The sequence below is a fragment of the Pelodiscus sinensis genome, chromosome 4 (genome assembly GCF_049634645.1).
Source record: "Pelodiscus sinensis isolate JC-2024 chromosome 4, ASM4963464v1, whole genome shotgun sequence".
NCBI lineage: Eukaryota > Metazoa > Chordata > Testudines > Trionychidae > Pelodiscus > Pelodiscus sinensis.
The window spans coordinates 91,715,447-91,738,537 of record NC_134714.1 but is presented as its reverse complement, the minus strand read 5'-3'; the positions used below and the strand labels follow the sequence as shown (position 1 = coordinate 91,738,537).

The window sequence follows — 23,091 nt, the reverse complement described above, 5'->3', positions numbered from 1 at the left end:
TCTGCAATTGTGCAGATCAATAATACAATAGTGTATGTATTTGTATATATTCAGCTATTTGAATAATGATGTTTGGTGCACACTGAATGGCTGGGAAGCCCTGTACCTTATACAGTGAGTAACTTACAATACCTCTAAGAAATCTTAGACTAGAATTCTGCCTATCTCCCATTTCATACACTGTGTGAAGTTGTATTATCTTTCCCTATTAAAACCACTGCTTTGTACTCTTTTTGTAATAGCTACCCCATGTCTACACGAGAGGGAGTTGAATTTCAGTGGGGGGAAAACTAGGCAGACAGAAGGAAGTAAAACAGACATTTGTAGGAGAAAAACATTTAGAAAACCTTTGTCTCACTGTGGCAACCCTCATTCTCTCAGTAAAATGCTGCATGTTCCAAAGGCCATGAAGAAAAAGTGGGAGGATCAAGAAGCTGGCAAAGGAGTCTGGGAAAGAAACTCTGTGGGGCATCTTGAGCCAGATATTCAAAGGTATTTGATGCCCACAGACGTGGATAGGCCTGATGAGATTTCAAAAGCTCCTAAGCAGATTAGTCACCAAATCTCCTTTGATTTCAGTGGCATTTGGATTCTTAACCTCCTTAGGCAATTTTGAAATTATCACTAGGCACCTGTCTCCATTTTTAGGTACCTAATTGGCCCCTTGTCCTTCTAAATAATTTCCGCAGTGAGTAAAATAAGAAGGTATAAGCAGACATTCTTATCTCTCTAAAGGTGACCTCCAAGAAGTTAGCAGCATTTTTTAATAGTAGCAATTTTTTTATCTTACAAGTAAAAGGTGCAATTAATACTTAATACAAGAAGTAACGGCTTCTAAATTAACAAAAGCTATTTATCTATGGGCTATATTCTATATCACCGTCAAGGAAGTTTATAAATAAGGGAGAGTGACTTACCTCCACAATTCATTATCTTTCTCACAGTAGTAGTTGAAAGAATTTGCCTGCTTCTTAGGAAGTCTGCAATCTGTCCTCCGATAGGAACAATAATGGTCATCACTAAGTGTGGCAAAGCAGATAACATACCCACCTAAAATAATGACAAATGGGAAGCAACATAAAACATTGATTTATCCTTTTTTGAAGCATCAGGCAATCAACAACTAACTAATTGATTCTCTGCATGTTTCGGTGTTTAAAGCAGGCATCTTGATTTATTTTATTACGTGTCTGAATGGGACAATACGATGATTGTAACTTGCCATTTTCTTCACTAAATGATAGCCAACACAAAATAAGAGTCATGTACAGAACTCTAAGTACTAAACATTGCAGGTGACAGATCAATAGGTAAATGAAGTCAGGGGCTTTCAGAACTATAAAACATCAAGAATCTCAGATCTACATTCCTTGAACTGTCCAACTCCCATGGAGGCTAGTGGAACTTTGTAATGTTCAAGGAACTGGGGATCAGGCCCAGAATATTACATGTTGAGAAATCATACTACACACAGCTTCATGCTAATGACATACTCACATGTAAATCAATAGTATTTTTCTGACCACTGACTCCATACACACATGACACAGAAAATTCTTCATTGAAAATACATAATAAATTAAGTCGTTCCAGGATAATATTAGAAAGGGAGTATGTGGGAAAATAGCATTTCTGTGACACCATTTACAGAAGACACTCCTTTTTCTGTCTTTAGTTTGAAATGCTCTATTTTCTATAGTTTACAAGTGAGAAGTATAGTCAAAGGCTAAATTCAGTTTTGATGAAAGCAGATGTTATTGCCATTTATTTAGATATTTAGAATAGGCAGTATAGCTGCTCTGCCTCAGGTATTTCTGTAGGATGCTAGCACATAAATGTTGGCTTTTCAGTTGCAACCACTATCTGTGGCAAACTCCACGCAAGGGAACTATTGGTCTTCATGCTAAAAAGATTTTTTCTAGGTGAACCATTCTTTGAATATCTAGCACTTAAAAAATCTTTGCAGATGAAACATTAAAGACTAATTATATATGAAGTGACCATTCTAATCATAGTCCCAAAAGAAGAGGTTTCTTTAGAAACATTCACTACAAAATAGTTCTTACAATGCCGCCAGATAGACTCAAATGTACTCTGAACTCTGAACACTACATAGGCTCATATGAAGACTCTGATATGTACATTTCTAGATTAATTTATTCACTATACTAGAATAAGTAAAACATGACAGTTAGCCATGTGGCTTGGTCATCAGTACATGGAAAGGGCACATGGATTTGAACTTGAACAGCCAATATTTTCTTCTGTGGAAAAAATTAAGAAGCAATGTTAAATTCCCACTGATCATTTACACCTGTCTTTACAGCTCCATCATTATGTAATGTTAGGTAAGGGATGGAATCAAAACCAGTTTTTGGAGGTGGAGAAAGAGATGATCAGAATCTTGTCTCGGATCTAAATCTGCATTTCACTACTGGTCCCTTTCTCTATGAGAGGCTAAACCCCAAGCCAAATCTGAGCTTTGAGAGGATGAAGGGTGCAGAGTCCAGATCTGAATTTTATAGCTCATGCTTATCTCTGACTGCTGAATGCCATTGCATAATTGTGATTTGAACCCTATAATACTGCAGCAATTCTATGGCTGCCTAGGGTTTTCTGGTTGTCACTGTGCTACACACCAGCGAAACTTGGGCATTCAGAGTAACAACATGGATAGAATTTAGATCTTCCTACACCAAAATCTCAGGCCCCCACTACAAGAGCTGATAATAGTCTCTGTTCACTCTTTGCAGCATAGGACCTAAGACACACAGATGAGACATTATTATTTCTTTTATCCATGTACAAATTAAGGGCCTAATCTGCTCAAGGAATTCCATGGAAAGACTACTTTGCATCAGGCCTTGCAGGTCAGATTGTGCCACTGTTCCATGTAAGGGGTGATACATAACTGCATCCACCTCAGAGAGAATGAAGTGCAATTTGTAGCTGAATGCCCCAATACACAGGGGATACTGCAAGCTGCGCCATTTTTAGGAGGATACAAATTATTGCTAGTCTACTCTCCAGACCAGTGAAAGGAGGTGGATGGGGATGGGCTCTTTCCCCAAAGTCTTGGGTGTACCATGTTTTCTGATGGGTGCACTGTTGGATTACTGTTCTGATGGCTCTTTCTACAGTTTACATGGCCAAGGGCTCCATCCCTAAACACTGATGCAAACTCCTAGTGCAATATGGATCCAGACAGGTCACTATAAGGTATTACCTCTTAGAAAATTAGTGAGTGCACTACATGTACATTTTAAACTAATCAAAAGAATACAATCCCTTTTCAGTTTTGTCACTTCACTCATATATGCTGGTACGTAAAGGAATGGTGACTTTCTGGATTGGACAAGTACTTCCAGAATTATAAAATCATAGGGGAAATGTGCATTAAACTTTCCCCCCTCCAAATAAAGGTCTGCCAACACGATTCTTCAGTTATTGACTAACAAATATATTATAATGTATTATGTTTAAATACCTTGCTTATTTCAAACCCAAAAACCTCTTCAAAGTATGCAGGCTGACTAATAAGCAGCAAATAAAAAGTCCAGCTTCTACAGAAGTTTGCAACAATTATTGCATAGACGGGCATAGAGGTAAAAAATTTTCTCCAAGGAGTCTTGTATTTCTGAAACATGGAAAGAAAGACACAGTTAATATTTGCTTGGTTAATGAATACTAAACTTCCCTTTATCATGCATCCTATCTTAAGAGCATGTTCCCTTGAACAGTGGCTAGATTTACACAAGTATCTCTATTGTGTCTTCAATGTTCATGAAGTAAAACCCATGTGTACGTGTGTGGAGGATCAAAGATGTAGTAATAGACAAATGTCTACAATGTACTCAGTGAAGCAACTCAGGTACTCAATACTATCATTCACTTTCATTCTTCTTGTACAAATACTATGAGGAGAATCCCATTTAATCTCAGCAAGTATGATTAGAACCAGTCATAAGTAATATAGCAGTGTGAGGTATTAATATTACTATTAAGAGCTGTTGGCTTTTCCATTGTAAATGTTTGGCCATATCCTCAGCTGGTGTAAATCAGCATAGCTCTAGTGAAGTCACTACCTGAGAATCTGTCTCTGCATTTTAACCATATCTAAATTGCCTGCATAGCTTCATTAGGACATTCTGGTAGTTTCTTTCAACAAAGACAGCTCAAGCACCATTTTGTTCTATTCCCCCCACCCCAATATAAAGCATTTTGACCCATATAGGCTCCTGGGGAGGGGAGGTTCTTTTAAAGTTAATTTAAAGTTGCTGAAAGTTTACAGATTGTAATGCTGCAATCCTACAGCATCCCAAGCCCAACTCCACATAGGTGTTTAGACACCTAAACTCCGGATTTAAGCATTTAAGTCCTAATATTAGACCGTACTGCCATCCACAAAACTAAAACTTGACTGCTGCCAAACCTGTAGGTACCTAAACTCACTCAGCACTTAAGTTTTTAGGGTAAAAGTTCCTTCAGCACCTATATTTCTGCCTCCAGGCATGTGAATTGCCACCTCATTCTATCCCTAAATTACCCAGGACCCTAGGGAAAGAGGCAATGGAGTACATGTCTCACTTGGGTCCCAATCTGGTAGATAGGCATGCTGAGTGCCTACCTATCAGATTGGGTCCCATTCAAAATCTGCAAGCACCTACTCATCATATGCTGGTTAGTTCACTGGTTAATGCACTTAGCTGGGCTGTGGTGTATCTAGGTTCTAGTCTCCATTCTACTAAGGGAATGTTTTAAATAAGGATCTCCCCACTTCTGTCAGGAGAGTATTCTAGCCACCAAGTGATGGGGTATTCTGACATGGGACTCCCTTGATTTCTCCTGTTGAAGCAACTCTTCTTTGGATAAATATTACATGGTCACTTGGCCAGAAAGGCAGAATGACTTTATAGCCTGATGCGTAGGGCATACATCTGCTCCAACAATTCTTTAATTAGTTACACACTGTGAAGCACCTTTAGAAGGAGCCTTTTGAGGGTGTACCATTAGACTATCCCATAGCTCTATAGTTACTGGGCCTCTCTGAATGATATGTAAGCCCCTTGTTCAAATCCTGCTCCTCCTTCAGGCAAAGGGCAAAATTTAATCTTGGCTTCCTATGTCCCAGGTGTGTGGTGTAATCACTGTATTGAATGTTAGGTTAGTGGCACCAAAACACCCTCCTCCTCCCATTTCTGTGGAGTAAGGCAGGCACCTAACTCATTCTCCAAAGAAACAGCTTAGGCACCTAAAGCTCCCTGAGTCCAGGAGAGGAGCTCCTGGTTGTGTATAACATGCAGAGATTGGCATTTAATGCTTGGGCAGGGTTTAGATCACACCCCTACCCTCAACATCTCCCATTGTCTAGTGTAGGTGACTGCCCCCCTCGAGTGTTGGGTTTTGTAGCTATGTTATGTGCCTCTCTCTCCCCATGCACTTTGTAAGGAGTCTAGGCTTTGTGAATCACAGAGTTGTTCCTGTGATTTTCTAGGTATTGTGATGCTCATTGTTACAATATCTAAGCCCTTTTGTTGATTTAGGCCCCAGTGACATCACTGGAGCTCCACATAGGCCCAGGTTTCTTCCTGTCTGTGCAGGATCTGAAACTATAGGGCTGTGTCTACACCGGCAGCTTCTTGCGCAAGAACAGCCCTTCTTGTGCAAAAACTTGCCTCTTGTCTACACTGCACGAGCATTCTTGCTCAAGTAAATTTACAGTATAGCGTTGTAAAACAGGGCTTCTTCCAGAAGAGTTATTCCTCTCCCCACAAGGAATAAGCCCCTTGTGCAAGAAGCCCCTATGGTTAAAATGGCCATCAGAGCTTTCTTGTGCAAGAGAGCGTCCACACTGCCATGGATGCTCTTGCTCAAAAGCACATCTCTTGCACAAAAGCATGTGCCAGTGAAGATGCGCTTTTGCAAGAACTCTTCTGCAAAACAGTTTGGCTATGTCTAGATTGGCATGATTTTCTGCAAATGCTTTTAACGGAAAAGTTTTCCGTTAAAAGCATTTGCGGAAAAGTGCATCTAGATTGGCACGGACACTTTTCTGCAAAAACACTTTTGCAGAAAAGCGTCTGTGCCAATCTAGATGCGCTTTTGCGCAAAAAAGCCCCGATTGCCATTTTTGCAATCGGGGCTTTTTTGCGCAAAACCAATCTGAGCTGTCTACACTGGACCTTTTGTGCAAAAGCTTTTGCACAAAAGGACTTTTTGCTCCAATGGGAGCAGCATAGTATTTCCGCAAGAAGCACTGATTTCTTACATGAGATCGTCAGTGTTCTTGCGGAAATTCAAGCGGCCAGTGTAAACATAGCCTAGGAGTATATGGAAATGACTTCAACGAGGTTTCATGGACATAGCTGAGAGTAGGATTAAGCCCATTATGTGTTAAAAACTGGTATGGTTCCAAAGGAAAATGGTGAAATTCACTCTGGTAGAGAGTATGTGCAATGCTCCATGTACCTACTAAGATCCTTAGACAGGGTTAAGAGAGACTAAATTGGTGAGGAGGGCCTGGTGAATGCCGTGGGAAGAAAGCCATACTGCACATACCACAAGCAATTAAGCCATTCATACAAACTAATCACTTCCAAATATAATCTGGAATCCAGTTTTGAATTCTGAAAGTGCAAAGAAATTAAACAACCCAAACCTGAGCAGAATATACTGACTCCTTTTTAAATAATATTTGCACAAGCCTCAGCTGCAGTGTTTGAAATTTCAACACAGGGAACATTTCTCTCATCAAGGGTGGGATTTTAAAAAGCACCTGTGCCATTGTGGAGCAATTCTGGCTTTGAATTTCAAGCCAGATGCTACAGCTGTCAATGCTCTTGATCATGGCTTAGGCCTGTGCTCAATCAAGAGCAAATGGGCTGACCCAATTAGAAAACACTATAAAGAGAGCTCTCTGGGACTCACTGATGTAGAAAAATAGGAGCAGGAGAGTTGGTAGAATAATAGTATTAGCTAGGAAGTTAAGACACAGCTAATGAACTCTGATTTTTCTTAGCTAGTATTGGTGGTGCTATTTCTTTAGAACTTTTTAGAAATTAAAGGATGGAGAAACTGCTCATTTTGCATGGCAGGTTTATTTAAGGGCTGTTAGAAGTGGTTCCATTTCATACCAGATTTTGCAAGGCTCTCTGAGATGTAACTCTATGGAGGACAGGGTCAAACTACACAGAGAGTAAATAGTATTTGAAGGCTGTATATTATAACTGGAAAAAGTCCTTCTAATGCTCTTGGAGTCTCTTCTTTTTCCTTGAAACCAGCCTTCAGTAAAGAAACTAAAACTGTATCTCAAAGCTGTGGCTAGGTGAAAAGTATTATCCCCAACAGTGCAGGGGAAGGGGCACAGAATGGTGAGAGCACCTTTTATTTCAATACATAAGCTTTCACAAACACATTGAACTTCTACCAAAGGGTGATGCAGCCCTTATCTGATTCTAGTTCTTAACGTCTCATTATATATCCTAATTTTCCTCCGCTTCATTTGTTCCTTGTTCTACAGTAGAATGGTTGGAAAGGGATAGAATGGCAAGGGAAAGGAAACTCCCACAGCTGCTCTAGACATAGAAATACCATTAAGGGCCCAACAATCTGATTTCCATCTGTGAAAAGGAACTAGATCTGGGGTGGAGCATGAGGGAGAAACTCCAACAGCATAGCATGCTCCTGCTTCCCTTGCGATGAATGTCAGGAAAGTTCCACAGCAATGTCTGATTAGGGGTTAATGCTGCTCCAAGGAGGACTTCAAGGTCCCCTCAGAGGCAGCCACTTTGCATCCATGAGGGAGACAGCAAAATCACTTATAGCATAAGTCACTTAAACACTGATTTTAAAAAACAACGACCCCTAACTGAAACATGCAACAGATGGCGATTAGCTGAACGAAGTGGTAACCATCGTACGGCATTTGTTGTATTATTGTACAAAATCAAACTCAGTGGACGTAGTCTAAGGCTTGTACCTGATCCTAGCAAGGATTGGTTTGAGGCAGAGATGGGATGATATGGAGGGACCAGAAACATGCTTTGGGAAGTTAGCAAAGAAGTGAAGCCAGCTGCAAAAGAATAATGGGGCACAGCAGCTAAAAGAATGGCAGCTTCATGAGATTTGCCAACTATGTGAAAACCTTACCTCAAACCCTGGCACCCATACATAGGTCCCTTACTCCGTATGTAGTCCCGTTGAAAGGAGGGAGGAGTTAGGCTTTTGGTAATAGCACAAGTCATACAGACATTTCTGATGGAATTTTTCTAGTGAATTATCTAGGATAAGTATAACTCTACTCAAGATAGATAACTTGCAAGTTTTTTACCTCTTTCCTCCCTACCCAGAAACTCTATGCTACATTTGGTGGCATCCAATTATAAGGATAGAAATGTATATGTAAAGCTCTTACTTCCATTGCACCTAAGAGATTGGCACTCTCTCCAATGCTCTCCTCTATGTATCTGCGCTCTTCGTCTGTGATCGTTGGGTGCGTTGCAGGACTCTCATATGACACCAAAAGCCAAAACATATACCAGACCATCCCAAAGCACCCTATTAAAAATGTAAAAGGAAGAAAGACTTTGAAGGAAATACAAACACTAAAGCAACAAACGAGGGAAAATATTGGTATATTTCATTTCAATAGCATTTGGGGTTGCCTTCTTTACAGAGTCGTTCTCACAAAGGCTAGATTTCACTTACTATTGGTGAGAAGGGGTCGTTGGGTTAGGGCCAGAGTGAGGTTGTCATGTTATTTCCTTTACAGAATAACTTTGCTACAAATGAAACTGAGTCCTGTATAGCCACTGGCACATCACAGTGTATTGAATCAGTTTCATTCTACCTAGAGAGAAACTTCATTTCTACTTATCTTATGTCAGTTAGTAATTCACTACCTAATATTTTTACTTGAAAAATGTAAGATTGTGGCACTGTTTCCACCACATTTGTGTCACGTTGAGTGAACATATTCTCTGTTCATACCAATGCTGAACTGAGTCTAATAAATGTCTAGCCTAAATAACAGCTTGTATGTGAAATTTTCTAGATTCTGTCGGTGTGATACACTAGGAGGCATGTGAAATGAACAGTGTTAATTAGAGCAGGGTGGGTATTCTGTATTTTCCTGTGACCAGTTGGGTTAGTTATATTATACCATAATGAGATATTCATTCTGCCTAAAAGTCATTTTAGATTAAAGAAACAAACCCATATGACCAATTAAACCCACACCTCATGCCCCATGTTTTCTGTGGAGCTATACAGAGTGTATATTTATGCATAGAATATACTTATGCATAGAATATACAATTTTATTATTATACTTTGGTCTTTATCCTGATTTACAAATTCCTAATCCAGTCCTAAAAATTTGTGGACCCTTTGTGGCATCTAATTCAGTTCTCTGCATTCCTGCATGGCAGTTTTCAAACTTTCTCAATTTTTTCCCAATAATTTAGATATTTTTTCTCACATTTTTATTGGATGTTTCTGTAATTCATACAAGTTTTATGCTGAATAATTAACTCCATTGGTCAGATATTCCACTGGTGTAAATCAATGTAGCTTTGTTAACTTTACACTAGCTGAGGATCTGGCCAACTGATCTCAGTTCAGCTGGTCTTAACTTACTTTTTAAATCACTGTAAGAGAATGCAGGATAATGAATTGGTGATTCTATGTTATAGAATAAACAAACTATGATTATTAGTTGGTGCCATCATCGTAAAAGCAGTTCCATTATTCAGCTGAAATTTCTCCTGTTTAAGACCATTGCTTCTTAGGCCGGGTCTATACTAGACTCAGAAGGTCGGCTTATGGGGCGCAACTCTAGCTATGTAAATAGTGTAGCTGGAGTTGACATACCTTAAGCCAAGCTTGCCACTCTCTCCACAGTCAGAGGTCAATGGGAGCAAATGCTCCTTTCGATTTCCCTTACTCCTCATGAATTGAGGAGTACCACCGCCGATCAGGGGCGCCCTCAGCATTTGATTTAGAGGATTTTTACTAGACTCACTAAATTGAGCCAAAAGATTGAGCTCCAGTGGGGCAAGTGGAGTCATGGCCTCATTCTAATTATACAATTCCTTCACATTTTCCTTTCCTCATACACCTGTATCTCCAGGCTTATGTTTAGCCTCATAACTTTTATCTTCCTTTATTTATATCCTAGGTTAACAATGAATCTTTTAACAGTGCAAATTAGAATGATGTAGTAATGGGGGCAGGTAAACACAAACTATCATACCATACACATAAAACACAGAAGACCATCCAGTATATTGCACTAGAATCCCAGCTAAAGGCATTGCAATAACAGCTCCTGCATAGGAACCTACAAAACAAGAGACATGCTATTGAAAATGAAAATACAGTCTACTGGACTATTTCATGCTCATGGGTGGAGGGAGAAGAGGACAATATTAAAGGGCTACTTACCACAAAAGGAAGTGGTTGCTAGCCTACTTCTTTCTAAAGGAGGGGCCCACTTGCTCCATATGCCATGACAGGCAGGATAAGTGACACCCTGTGGAGCGGGCATTCCACAAGTTAACATGTGCTGATCAATTAGTCCATGTATTGATTATACATTTATTTATGTTTAAAACTAATGTAAGGAAAATGATCTAATAATTGTACTATTCCCATAGAACTGCCTGGACTTAGTTCAACTCTCATAACAATGGAACCCCTCTCCTCCCCCCTCAACCGCCAGTGATTTGAATGGGAATTGGATCAAACCCTAAATGTTCACTGTGGCAGACGCACTTTAACAACTCTACCCTCATGCAATGGGTGGTTACAACCATTATAGCTGGGCAAAGTGGCACAGAGTTGAAGTGACAGGCCACCCGTCACATCTGTAGTAGAGCCATCATTAAAACTCAGGACTGAATGACTTCTCTAAATCTAAGATTCTTCCCTTAGACCACACTTGGGCTATATCCTAAATTCTAGCCACTATTAATATAATGGAAAAATACAATGGACATAGAAGCTAAAAATCAGCCACTTTCCCCTCAGTGTGACCCTAGAAAACAGGAGCAGTGTGATTCTGGAAAACCAGCAAATATTGCAAGTGAATTCTTTCTCACTGTCTTTGCTGTAATAAATTCTTCAAACATATATGACAAAGGAAAACTGAACAGTGTTAGTTTTCATTTTAAAACATGGCTGCACTCTCTTCAACAAAGATTCAGCCTTAATAGAATAAAAATAACACAATTCAAGAAATTTCACTAGAAATATTCATAATTTATGGTCCATCTTACAATCTAGCTATATACAGTAAATTTTTACAAAATTTTCACTTAATAGCCAAGTACACATTCATAAAATGTGGATTTTTGCATATTTTAGGGGAACGATAGTATTTTCCCTTAATTTTACATAACATTTGATCTTCAGATTAACATAATTTTAAAATTCTCAATTCTTCAAAGAGTGAGATTATTCTTCAACATAAGAACATGTTGAAATGATGAAAGTGGTCCTGTTTTGAATAAAAGCCCTGCAAAATTCCAATTTCTTTTTTTATTGGACATTTTTGTGACTTTGAATCAAGTTATGAAAAACTCCAAAATCCAAAAAGGTTCCAGAATCCTTTGCCAACATTCTTTACAATCCTATTCAGAAGCTAGTTTTGCATCCAGAATTTCATCAAAGAGGGAAAGTGGAAATTTTAAAGTGACCACTCTAAAAATATCTTGCTTTACTTTTTATCTTCCAGTCCTCTTTCTCTCTTTCTTCAGGAAGTATAAAGATCTGCCTACATCAATGAATTTGCAAGACTGTGTCTGTATTTATGTATGCAAATTTATATGTGTGGAAGCCTAAGTACCTAACTTGCCATGGAAGTACAGCTAGTACAGTACATTAACTGCCTGCCTTGCATGCAACATATTTATTCAGATCTAAGGCTTTCATATAATACGATGTGTTCACAAGTTGCACTAGTGATTTGGAGCACATGTATTCAAATCTGATCTAAAAATGTTAATAACTATCAAATGTACAATACAATATTTTGTTCCCATTGAATATCAGTGGGCACATGGTCAGTGTCTATTATAGAAACACATGCTTGATTTTAAAGCAAGTACTCACTTTCTGGTGCTGGTCTACAAGCTACTTTCTCTGGGCGACCCATAGTTCTGCATAGTTCAAGGCCTATGCAGCCTTGATTTAAGTGGAAATTAAGTGCTGGACCTCTGAACAGTAGGGAATTTTACTATGAAATTTTATAGGTGAAAGAAAGAAACATTGAAAACAAAACCTAATAGTTCAAATAGCTGCATTTCATTGCATTAGGATAGCATAGCTCTTAATTGGAATCATACTTTTTCACCTAAAACAAAGATTACTGGTTAGCAACTACTGAACATCCACATTCACATTTTCTTGTTACTCCAACTTTTTTTCTATACCTCAACAAGGCCCTGCAAGATCCGGACAAAAATGACACATCCATAGTGCACCTTAGCGGCAGATGGTATTAGCATATTAAGAGTGGAAGTCAGCAATATAGCAGCCCCAAACACTCTGTAAAAGAAAACAGAGAAAAATGTTACCGTAGTTGTCAAAACAACAGAAATTTTCACAGAAACAAATGCAGAGACATGTATGTATTAAATGAACATTCTTCACAAAGAAACATTAAAATTACCAGACTGGAGCAGACTCATGGTCTATTTAGTCCAGTATTCTCTTAAGGCTTGCCTATACAGCAGTGTTATTTCAAAATAACATGAGTTATTGAAATAAAGTGAGCATCTACACAGCAAACCTGTTACGTCAACATAATTTTGAAATAACGGGCTTCTTATTCCAAATTCTGTAGCCCTCATTTCATGAGGAATAATGCCTATTTTGCAATAGTTATTTCAAAATAGGGTGTGTGTAGACAGCGCAGCTGTGGTTATTTCAGAATAAGTGTTCTCATGGATTCTCACAGTTGCCCGGGTGGCCACTCTGTCCACACACTCATCAGAACTCTATAGTTCCCCTTCCCCTGCAGCCTTTAAAGTTGCAGCCTCAGAGGAAAGGGCTTGTGGCACAAGGAAAGCCCTGCTAGCACCATGTCACACACCATCAGCCTTCACTGCCTTCCTCAACACCATGAGCGACCCCCATGCTCCCACAGATCCCTCCAGGGCTACAAGGGAGCTGGAAGCTAGCTGTGAAGCCCCACGCTTGGGGGGGCAAAAGAGGAGGACACCATCCTGGACTGGTGCAGAGGTCCTGGATCTCAATGAGGTCTGGGAAGAGGAGGCAAACCTCCAGGATCACTACACCATGTACAGAAATGCAGACATATACAGCAGGATGGCTGATAGCCTGGGCCAGAATGGCCACAGCTGCACTCAGGAGCAGGTGCGGATGAAGATTTGATTTGTCCGGCTCCATGGCTGGAGTGCGGTGATGTCTTCCAGGGCAACCAGAGCAGGCAGTGAGAAGGCTTTGCTGTCCCTCAAGGAGGTTGGCAAGGAGAAGAGCCTGAGAGATGACTGTACAGAGGGGGTCCCTTTAAGCACAAGCCTCATATAGACTCAGGCAGCAGCTCCAGGGAGTGACTGCTGTCCTGATGCCCTGCCCAAAGTGCTTCTGGGGGGCTTTAAAGGCAACTCAGCCTCCAATCAGTGTGGATGCTCTATTTTGAAATAGCTCTGTGCTGTTTCAATGGGCATTTGTGGTGTGGATGTGCTATTTCAAATAAGCTATTTTGGAGCTTTTTTTCCCCTGAAATAGCTTATTTTGAAAAAGTTTGCAGTATAGACAGCTTTATGGTGACCAGCATTGAATACATCAGCATAGTCCGTCCTCTTACCCACATAGGGCTCCTCTTGATACGTAATAGTTTGTGACTGGTTTAAGCCCTGAAACATGAGGTTTAATATCCCTTCCAAAATGCAAATCAGTAATTATAAAGATGCTGATTCTTCATGATGCTCACATAGATGTCCAACCATGTTTTTTATTTTCTGAAATGCTTGGCTTTGATTACTTTGACTTAATCATCTTCCTATGGCATTGAGTGCCAAGGTCTAAGTAAAAAACAGGACTATGTAGCACTTTAAAGACTAAGAAGATGGTTTATTAGGTGATGAGATTTCGTGGGCCAGACCCACTGTAAAGTGTCGAAATTATATTTCTGGATGCGCAGGAATATATGTTCTTGATCTTATATCTCACTTGGTTAGGTCCAATAATGGTATCAGCAGAGAGAATATGTGGACAAAGCTGGCAACGGGGTTTGTTGAAAGGGAAGGTACCAGGGTTGGTGTTAGTGTGGTATATCCTGTGGTTGTTGGTAAGAATTATCTTGAGGTCAGGTGGTTGTCTATAGGAGACTATGGGTCTGTCTCCCAGAGCCTCTTTGAGTTTAGTATCCTGTTCCAATATAGGTTGTAGTTTATTGATAATGTGTTGGACAGGTTTATATAAGATCAAGAACACATATTCCTGCGCATCCAGAAATGCTATCATGTGCCAAAAGTGTCCGTCTGCTATGTACATTGGACAACCATGTCAGACACTTCGCCAAAGGATCAATGCCCACAAAACAGATATTAGACAGGATCACAAAGAAAAAAGAGTTTCTTGCCATTTCAACCAGAAAAGACATTGTCTCAATGACTTGATTACCTGCATCCTGCTTCAAAGGCCTTTTAAGACTACACTTAAAGAGAATCCTCTGAACTGTCATTCATGCTTAAATTTGACACTTTACATCTAAGTTTGAATAAAGATGCAAATTATCATACCCATTACAAAGATAGCTTCCCTAATTATCACCTCTAATATCATTAGCTCACAGACATTTACCTTCCCCCCCCCCCCATCCACCTTCTGTTCTGAAATTTGATTTGTCCTTTTCATCTGTGTTCATTTTTTTAAATTGTATCCTTTGGTATATATGGTTGTGACAGTTTTCTTCCACTATTTGATCTGAGGAAGTGGGTCTGGCCCACAAAAGCTCATCACCTAATAAACCATCTTGTTAGTCTTGAAAGTGCTACATAGTCCTGTTTTTTGTTTCAGCTACACCAGACTAACACGTCTACATTTCTATCGCTATTCAAGGTCTAAGTAAATATTCTGCAAAATTTCACCTATCAATTTTGAATTTCTTATCTTTTCATTTCTTTTGAATGTCTGTCCCCTTGTTCATGCATTAAGAGACCTGGAGAGAAAAAATTCTTATTCTATCTTCTCCACCATTATATATTTTTAACATATCCCTCATATTCATGACACATTAATTTTAACAATCCCTGTCTTCACAGTCCCTATGCATATGAAATATTTTTTCTAAGTACTCAATAATTTTCATCACCTTTCTCTGAACTTCCTCTAATTCAGCAATACCTTTTTTGAGATGGATGACCAGTAATGCACATGCTATTCCAGAAGAGGTCCATTTATTTATAGAGAGGTATTATAATGTTCTCCGTATTTATCATCCCATTTCTTTAGACATTCTCTTGTCTTCTTTCTCTTTTTGATTACAACTGCACATTGAGTTGTATATAATGGCATTCAGCTTCTGAGTCAAACCCATTAATTTAGAACTCTGTAATGTATATGATTGGTTTAATTGTTTCCCTCCACACATTACTTTGCATGTGAATTTCACATACCAACATGTCCATTAAGCTTGATTAGTCTCTCTGAAGTTTCCCTCTGTCTTCTCTGGACTTTTCTAACATAAATAATCTTGAAGCATCTGAAAATGTTAATTCACTTCTTGTTTTCCTCACCTCTTTTTTTTTTTTTTTAATAATAATTATATTAAACATGGATACCTAGTATGGAACCTTGAGGCATTTCACGATTACCTTTAGCCACAATGAACATTCACCTTTGAGTCCTACTCTTTGCTTTCAGTCTCCTGGCCCATTTTTATCCATCACAATACCTTATCTCTCACCCTGTGTCCATTCAACTTCTTTAGCAGCATCTGGCACTGGATCTTGTTAAAGGCCTTTTGGAAATTTAATTAATGACGTCAGTAGGCTCTCCTCTACCCACTACTTTACTGACGTCTTTAAAGAATTCTAAGGTTTTGTCTACATTACAGACCTTACAGTGATACAGCTGTACTAATATAGCTGCACCTCTGTAAGATTGCATGTGGTCACTGTAGTCTATGCTGATGGGAGAGAGATCTCCTGTTAACATAGTTAAACTGTCCCCCACCAAGCAGTGGTAGAAGCCCTCCCACTGACATAGAGCTGTGCCCACTACCACTTATGCTACCAAAACTTATGTCACACAGGAGGGTGTATGTTTTTTTCATCCCCCAAGTGACACTGATTTTGCCATCAGTGATAGAGTAGACATGGCGTTTCTGGTTTAAACCCATCATACCAAGATTTTTCAGATATTTTGTTATTCTCTTCATTCTGTTATATTTATTTAAATACAATGAAACATCCAAATGAGGGTGAATGTCATTATTTCTTATGTAGTGACATGGTGTATCTTCCTTAGGGACACTGTTTAAACACAATGTCTACGTGTAAACTAGTAGCCTCCTCTTGAAATTATAAAGCTCCTTTAGACTTACATATATGCTTAACACTTCTGAAAATCAGGTCTCAGGGGCTTGACTCTTGTCTCATGCTGATGTAGATCAGAAGTAACTGCTGAAGTTAACAGATTTTCACTGGTGTAAGTGACTGTGGGTTACTGACAATTTAACCTGCTAATATTTAAAATGGATATGAAACAATAATATTCAAATTCTTCACTCTAAGAAAATGACCCACTGTAACATTCAGAACATCTGTTTGCCTCAAAGTTTTGATCCTGCAGGCTAACAATATATAATACTCTTGATAATTTAGGGCCAAATTGTATCAGCGTTATGATGAGTAGCATCCTACTCCTCAAATGGTGCCACTGAATATTACTCAGGCCTGGTCTACACTGAAGGAGAAGGTTTACTTAAGATACACAACTCCAGCCACGTAATTTAACGTAGTTGACATATGTTAAATCACTGTCCACACAGCAGGAGATTGACGAGAGCAAACGTTTCTGTTGAGCTCCTTACTTCTCACGAGGAGCAGGAATACCAGTGCTGATAGGGGCACTCTCTCAGGTTGAATTAGTGGGTCTTCTTTAGACCCACTAAATCAAACCCCGGAAGATTGATCACAGCAACATCAATCTTCCCTGTAGTCTAGACATGGCCTAAGTGTATCAGAATCTGGCCTGTAATAGTGCTTCAAATAAACAATATATATCTTTCTATCTTCAATAATAATCTTGCTACCACCCCACAACTCCTTTCTGGGTCAGGACTCCTACAATTATAACACCATGAAACTTCAGATTTAAATAGCTGAGATTGTGAAATATTGTTTTATAAATCCTAGGGCTGTCAAATTAACCAAAATGAGCTGTGAATTTGGTAGGGTCCTATTTTTATGAGTCTGATTCAAAATTCAGTGGAAAGATTCCTCAATGGGTTTGTAATGGGAAGTTTTAAAGGAATCATTTTTTAATATCACATTTATTCTTTTCTCTCCTCTCCCTCCCTGCTTTCCCTCCATCTTCTGCTTCCAGCAGAGACAGTTTCACAAAATGAGTGCTTCTCACAGTGATGTGGCACAGAATACTGAGAAGCACATCCCCAGCTTTCTCCAGGGAGGACAAAATGCTCCAGGACAAGGCAGAGGCCTTTTCTATGAGACGAAGGAGGTACACCACTTCACTTAATGGTTATTGCTGGCATGGACTAAACTTCTGGCTCTGCATTCTGTCCCCTTCCTTCCTGGCCCATGTTACTTGTCCACCCAGGAATATTCTGTATGTTCACTGGATGGTGGGATGGGAGCAGGTAGCATCCAACCAGCCATGCTATTTTTACATCATCCCAGGATACCCCCATGTCACTGGAACGACACAAAAAGGATGCAGCCAGTGACTAAGGCGGGGCCATTTATTTGTGAAAAGACGTAATGTTAAAATAAATCATAGTGACCCCTCAATTGCATGACATTTTGCTATCCCATCCAGTGCTGACTGATAGAAAAGCAGTCATCAAGGCATTTGTTAACATTATCTTTGGCTAATGACCCAAATTTGGTGAGAACCAGGCCTTAGTCTGAACAAGCAGGAAGGAAGGATTAGTTGCAAGGAGGAACATCTTCCAAAGATATGTTTGTTTCATAAGACTACAGACTGATACAAATCCCTAAATAGGAAATTGAATATACTATACTTTTAATTTTGATAAACAGTAAAGGGCAGCTGTACAGGAAGAAGCCTCTGTTTAAATACATCCTATCAACCTTTTAAACAACATCCAGCTCCCTACAGTATATATTTATGGCATGGTTTGGCAGCATTTTCTGTGTTTTTCCCTAGATGCTTGAATTCTGTGTTAAAAATGAAGAGTTGATGTATAGATTTTGTTTCCTGGTTGATGAATCCCCTCAAAAGCATGTGCAGTTCATTTCCTTTCATTTTAATCAGATTCTCCCAAATGCTACAGTGATGCCCTATTAATTTTTTTTTTTTTCATTTTTGCAAAGGAGCCTCTTAGGAACTTTCTTTTATAAATGCAAGTTTATTGTTCTACACTGTTTTTTTTCCAGCCTCTCTAGAACAGTAGAATAAGTGTTCTATACAAGTCTGTCAAAAAAAGAATGTACAGTGAGTTTTATCTTATTCATAAGCAGGGTGTGAGGGCTTTTGATTTAGTTTATTTTTTCTTTTACAGTAGATTTCCGATAATCCGGCACCCTTGGGACCCAGGTGGTGCCGGATTATCAGAAATGCCGGACTATCAGGAGGTACTCTGGCAGGGGCGGGTCTCGTCGAAGGAGAAGCGGAGGAGGGGGCGGGGGTGTACCAAACCCTCCCTCCTGCTTCAGGGAGGCAGAGCCTGCGAGCGGAAGAGGAGAGGCGGTGACAGGCAGGCAGCCGCATTCAGGACGTTCTGGTCAGTTACAGTCACTCCGGCTGGATCCACAGCCGACACGCAGTTAATGTAATTTTCCTCTCTACTGCCGGGAGGAGGGGGGGCAGGAGAAGGTAGGGGTCAGTGGGAGAGGGGGAGGGGGAGGAAGAGGGGGTGAGGGTGTGCCAAAGCAGCCGCATTCAGGACGTTCTGGTCAGTTACAGTCACTCCGGCTGGATCCACAGCCGACACACAGTTAATGTAATTTTCCTCTCTACTGCCAGGAGGGGGGGGGCAGGGGAAGGTAGGGGTCGGTGGGAGAGGGGGAGGGGGAGGGAGATGGGTCTCCCACCGACCCCTACTTTCCCCTGCCCCCCCCCCTCCCGGCAGTAGAGAGGAAAATTACATTAACTGCGTGTCGGCTGTTGATCCAGCCGGAGTGACTGTAACTGACCAGAACGTCTTGAATGTGGCTGCTTTGGCACACCCTTGCCCCCTCCTGCTCCCCCTCCCCCTCTCCCACCGACCCCTACCTTCCCCTGGCCCCTCCCTCCCAGCAGTAGAGAGGAAAGTTACATTAATTGCGTGTCGGCTGTGGATCCAGCCGCAGTTAATCAATTACTCTAACAACTTGAAGCAGCTGCCGGAGCACTTCCGGGTTGCAGTTGGTGCCGGACCATCAGGCGTACCAGACCACTGGATGCCGGACCACCGGAGTTTTACTGTATTTTCTGAATAGATCATCTGGTTAAGCGTGTTGTACAATAATAATGTGCATATTTTAAGTTTGTTCTTTCATGGATGTACCTCCTTGTGCTAAGACTTTCAGCTAGTGTGGTCTGTGCAACTTAATTGAAATCAGTAGAAATCACCATTCCCTTCAGCAGTCAGTCCAGAAAGGAGAGAATGTTAGAAATTACCACTTCCTTTTAAGGAAGTAATTCCCAAAATTCCCTCTGACAAGAGATTCCATTATCAGTTAAAGGAGTGTACATTTTTGCTTTAAGTGACTGCAAATCTACACTACTGGAATGGAGTTCAAACTCTAGCCCTTGACCCTATTTTCTACAGTTTAGTTTTCAGTTTAAGACTATCTTTCCGAACTTTTGTTTCAATGTCCACCAAACACATATAAGTTGGCTTCTTAAACCTGTCCTCTTTAGAAGGAGAAAGATGTCCCCTAAAGAATGATCACAAACATATATATTCTAGATGGGACCTATTTAGAAGGACAAATAACAATAAACATTCAATAGCATTTTATAAGCCTGTGACACAATAAACGCAGAGCTCCTCTATGACATTAATGAATTATTTTTTCACCATAGTACTAGGTTTTAACACAGCTTCTTGAAAACGTGTTCCCCTGCTATTTTTATTCTAAATATATATGAACTCAAATCTAAGATAAGACAGTGCCAAAATTATTATTCCTGATTTAAGCAGCTCTTTATCCTTGTTCACTATTTTAAAATTAAAAATAGTAGCATCATTTTAATGCCTCTCTGGTTTCAGTGAGCCTGTTTCCTATATTACCAAGTTGGGGATTGGTCCTACTTTGGGGCAGGAGACTGGACTTATAGAATCATAGAATCATAGAATAATAGGACTGGAAGGGACCTCGAGAGGTCATCGAGTCCAGCCCCCCGCCCTCAAGGCAGGACCAAGCTCCGTCTACACCATCCCTGACAGATGTCTATCTAACCTGTTCTTAAATATCTCCAGAGAGGGAGATTCCACCACCTCCCTTGGCAATTTATTCCAATATTTGACCACCCTGACAGTTAGGAATTTTTTCCTAATGTCCAATCTAAACCTCCCCTGCTGCACTTTAAGCCCATTACTCCTTGTCCTGTCCTCAGAAACCAAGAGGAACAAATTTTCGCCTTCCTCCTTGTGACACCCTTTTAGATATTTGAAAACCGCTATCATGTCCCCCCTTAATCTTCTTTTTTCCAAACTAAACAAGCCCAGTTCATGAAGCCTGGCTTCATAGGTCATGTTCTCTAAACCTTTAATCATTCTTGTCGCTCTTCTCTGTACCCTTTCCAATTTCTCCACATCTTTCTTGAAATGTGGCGCCCAGAACTGGACACAGTACTCCAGCTGAGGCCTAACTAGTGCAGAATAGAGCGGCAGAATGACTTCACGAGTTTTGCTTACAACACACCTGTTGATACAACCTAGAATCATATTTGCTTTTTTTGCAACAGCATCACACTGTTGACTCATATTCAACTTGTGGTCCACTATGACCCCTAGATCCCTTTCTGCCATGCTCCTTCCTAGACAGTCGCTTCCCATCTTGTATGTATGGAACTGATTGTTCCTTCCTAAGTGGAGCACTCTGCATTTCTCCTTATTAAACCTCATCCTGTTTACCTCTGACCATTTCTCTAACTTGCTAAGGTCATTTTGAATTATGTCCCTATCCTCCAAAGAAGTTGCAACCCCACCCAGTTTGGTATCATCTGCAAACTTAATAAGCGTACTCTCTATCCCAATATCTACATCATTGATGAAGATATTGAATAGTACGGGTCCCAAAACAGACCCTTGAGGAACTCCACTTGTTATCCCTTTCCAGCAGGATTTAGAACCGTTAACAACAACTCTCTGACTACGGTTATCCAGCCAATTATGCACCCACCTTATCGTGGCCCTATCTAAGTTATATTTGCCTAGTTTATCAATAAGAATATCATGCGAGACCGTATCAAATGCCTTACTAAAGTCTAGGTATATGACATCCACCGCTTCTCCCTTATCCACAAGGCTCGTTATCTTTTCAAAGAAAGCTATCAGATTAGTTTGGCATGACTTGTTCTTCACAAACCCATGCTGGCTATTCCCTATCACTTTATTACTTTCCAAGTGTTTGCATACGATTTCCTTAATTACCTGCTCCATTATCTTCCCTGGGACAGACGTTAAACTGACCGGTCTATAATTTCCTGGGTTGTTCTTATTCCCCTTTTTATAGATGGGCACAATATTTGCCCTTTTCCAGTCTTCTGGAATCTCCCCTGTCTGCCATGATTTTTCAAAGATCATAGCTAAAGGCTCAGATACCTCCTCTATCAGCTCCTTGAGTATCCTGGGATGCATTTCATCAGGACCTGGTGACTTGCTGACATCTAACTTTCCTAAGTGATTTTTAACTTGTTCTTTGTGTATCCTATCTTCTAAACTTACCCTCTCTCTGCTTGTATTCACTACGTTAGGCACACCTCCAGACTTCTCGGTGAAGACCGAAACAAAGAAGTCATTGAGCATCTCCGCCATTTCCAAGTTCCCTGTTACTGCTTCTCCCTCCTCGCTAAGCAGTGGGCCTACCCTGTCCTTGGTCTTCCTCTTGCTTTTAATGTATTTATAAAAGGTCTTCTTGTTTCCCTTTATGCCTGTAGCTAGTTTGATCTCATTTTGTGCCTTTGCCTTTCTAATCTTGCCCCTGCATTCCCGTGTTGCTTGCCTATATTCATCCTTTGTTAGTTGTCCTAGTTTCCATTTTTTATATGACTCCTTTTTTATTTTGAGATCATGCAAGATCTCCTTGTTAAGCCAAGCTGGTCTTTTGCCATATTTTCTATCTTTCCTACACAGCGGAATTGTTTGCTTTTGGGCCCTTAACAACGTCCCTTTGAAATACTTCCAACTCTCCTCAGTTGTTTTTCCCTTCAGTCTTGCTTCCCATGGGACCTTACCTACAAGTTCTCTGAGCTTATCAAAATCTGCCTTCCTGAAATCCATAACCTCAATTGTGGTGGTCTCCCTTCTACCTTTCCTTAAGATCATGAACTCTATTATTTCGTGATCTCTGTCCCCTATACTGTCTTCCACTTTCAAGTTCTCAACTAGTTCCTCCCTATTTGTTAAAACCAAATCCAGAACAGCTTCTCCTCTGGTAGCTTTTTCAACCTTCTGAAACAGAAAGTTGTCTCCAATGCAGTCCAGAAACTTATTGGATAGCCTGTGCCTCGCTGTGTTAGTTTCCCAACATATGTCTGGATAGTTGAAGTCCCCCATCACCACCAAATCTTGGGCTTTGGATAGTTTTGTTAATTGTTTAAAAAAGGCCTCATCCACCTCTTCCACCTGGCTAGGTGGCCTGTAGTAGACTCCTAGCATGATATCACCCTCGTTTTTTACCCCTTTTAGCTTAACCCAGAGACTCT

At 40.2% G+C, this 23,091-nt stretch overlaps 1 protein-coding gene across 1 annotated transcript in view; it reads right to left on the bottom strand.

The window, feature by feature from the left end:
* Nucleotides 1–23,091, bottom strand: part of SLC17A6 (solute carrier family 17 member 6) — a 61,672-nt gene that overhangs the window by 6,641 nt on the left and 31,940 nt on the right. The window contains exons 4-9 of the mRNA XM_075927750.1: nt 12,432–12,546; nt 10,444–10,531; nt 10,253–10,339; nt 8,414–8,556; nt 3,488–3,637; nt 918–1,050 (exon numbers count right to left, since the gene is read on the bottom strand). Coding sequence (XP_075783865.1) covers nt 918–1,050; nt 3,488–3,637; nt 8,414–8,556; nt 10,253–10,339; nt 10,444–10,531; nt 12,432–12,546 — 716 coding nt within the window. The remainder of the gene's footprint in view (nt 1–917; nt 1,051–3,487; nt 3,638–8,413; nt 8,557–10,252; nt 10,340–10,443; nt 10,532–12,431; nt 12,547–23,091) is intronic.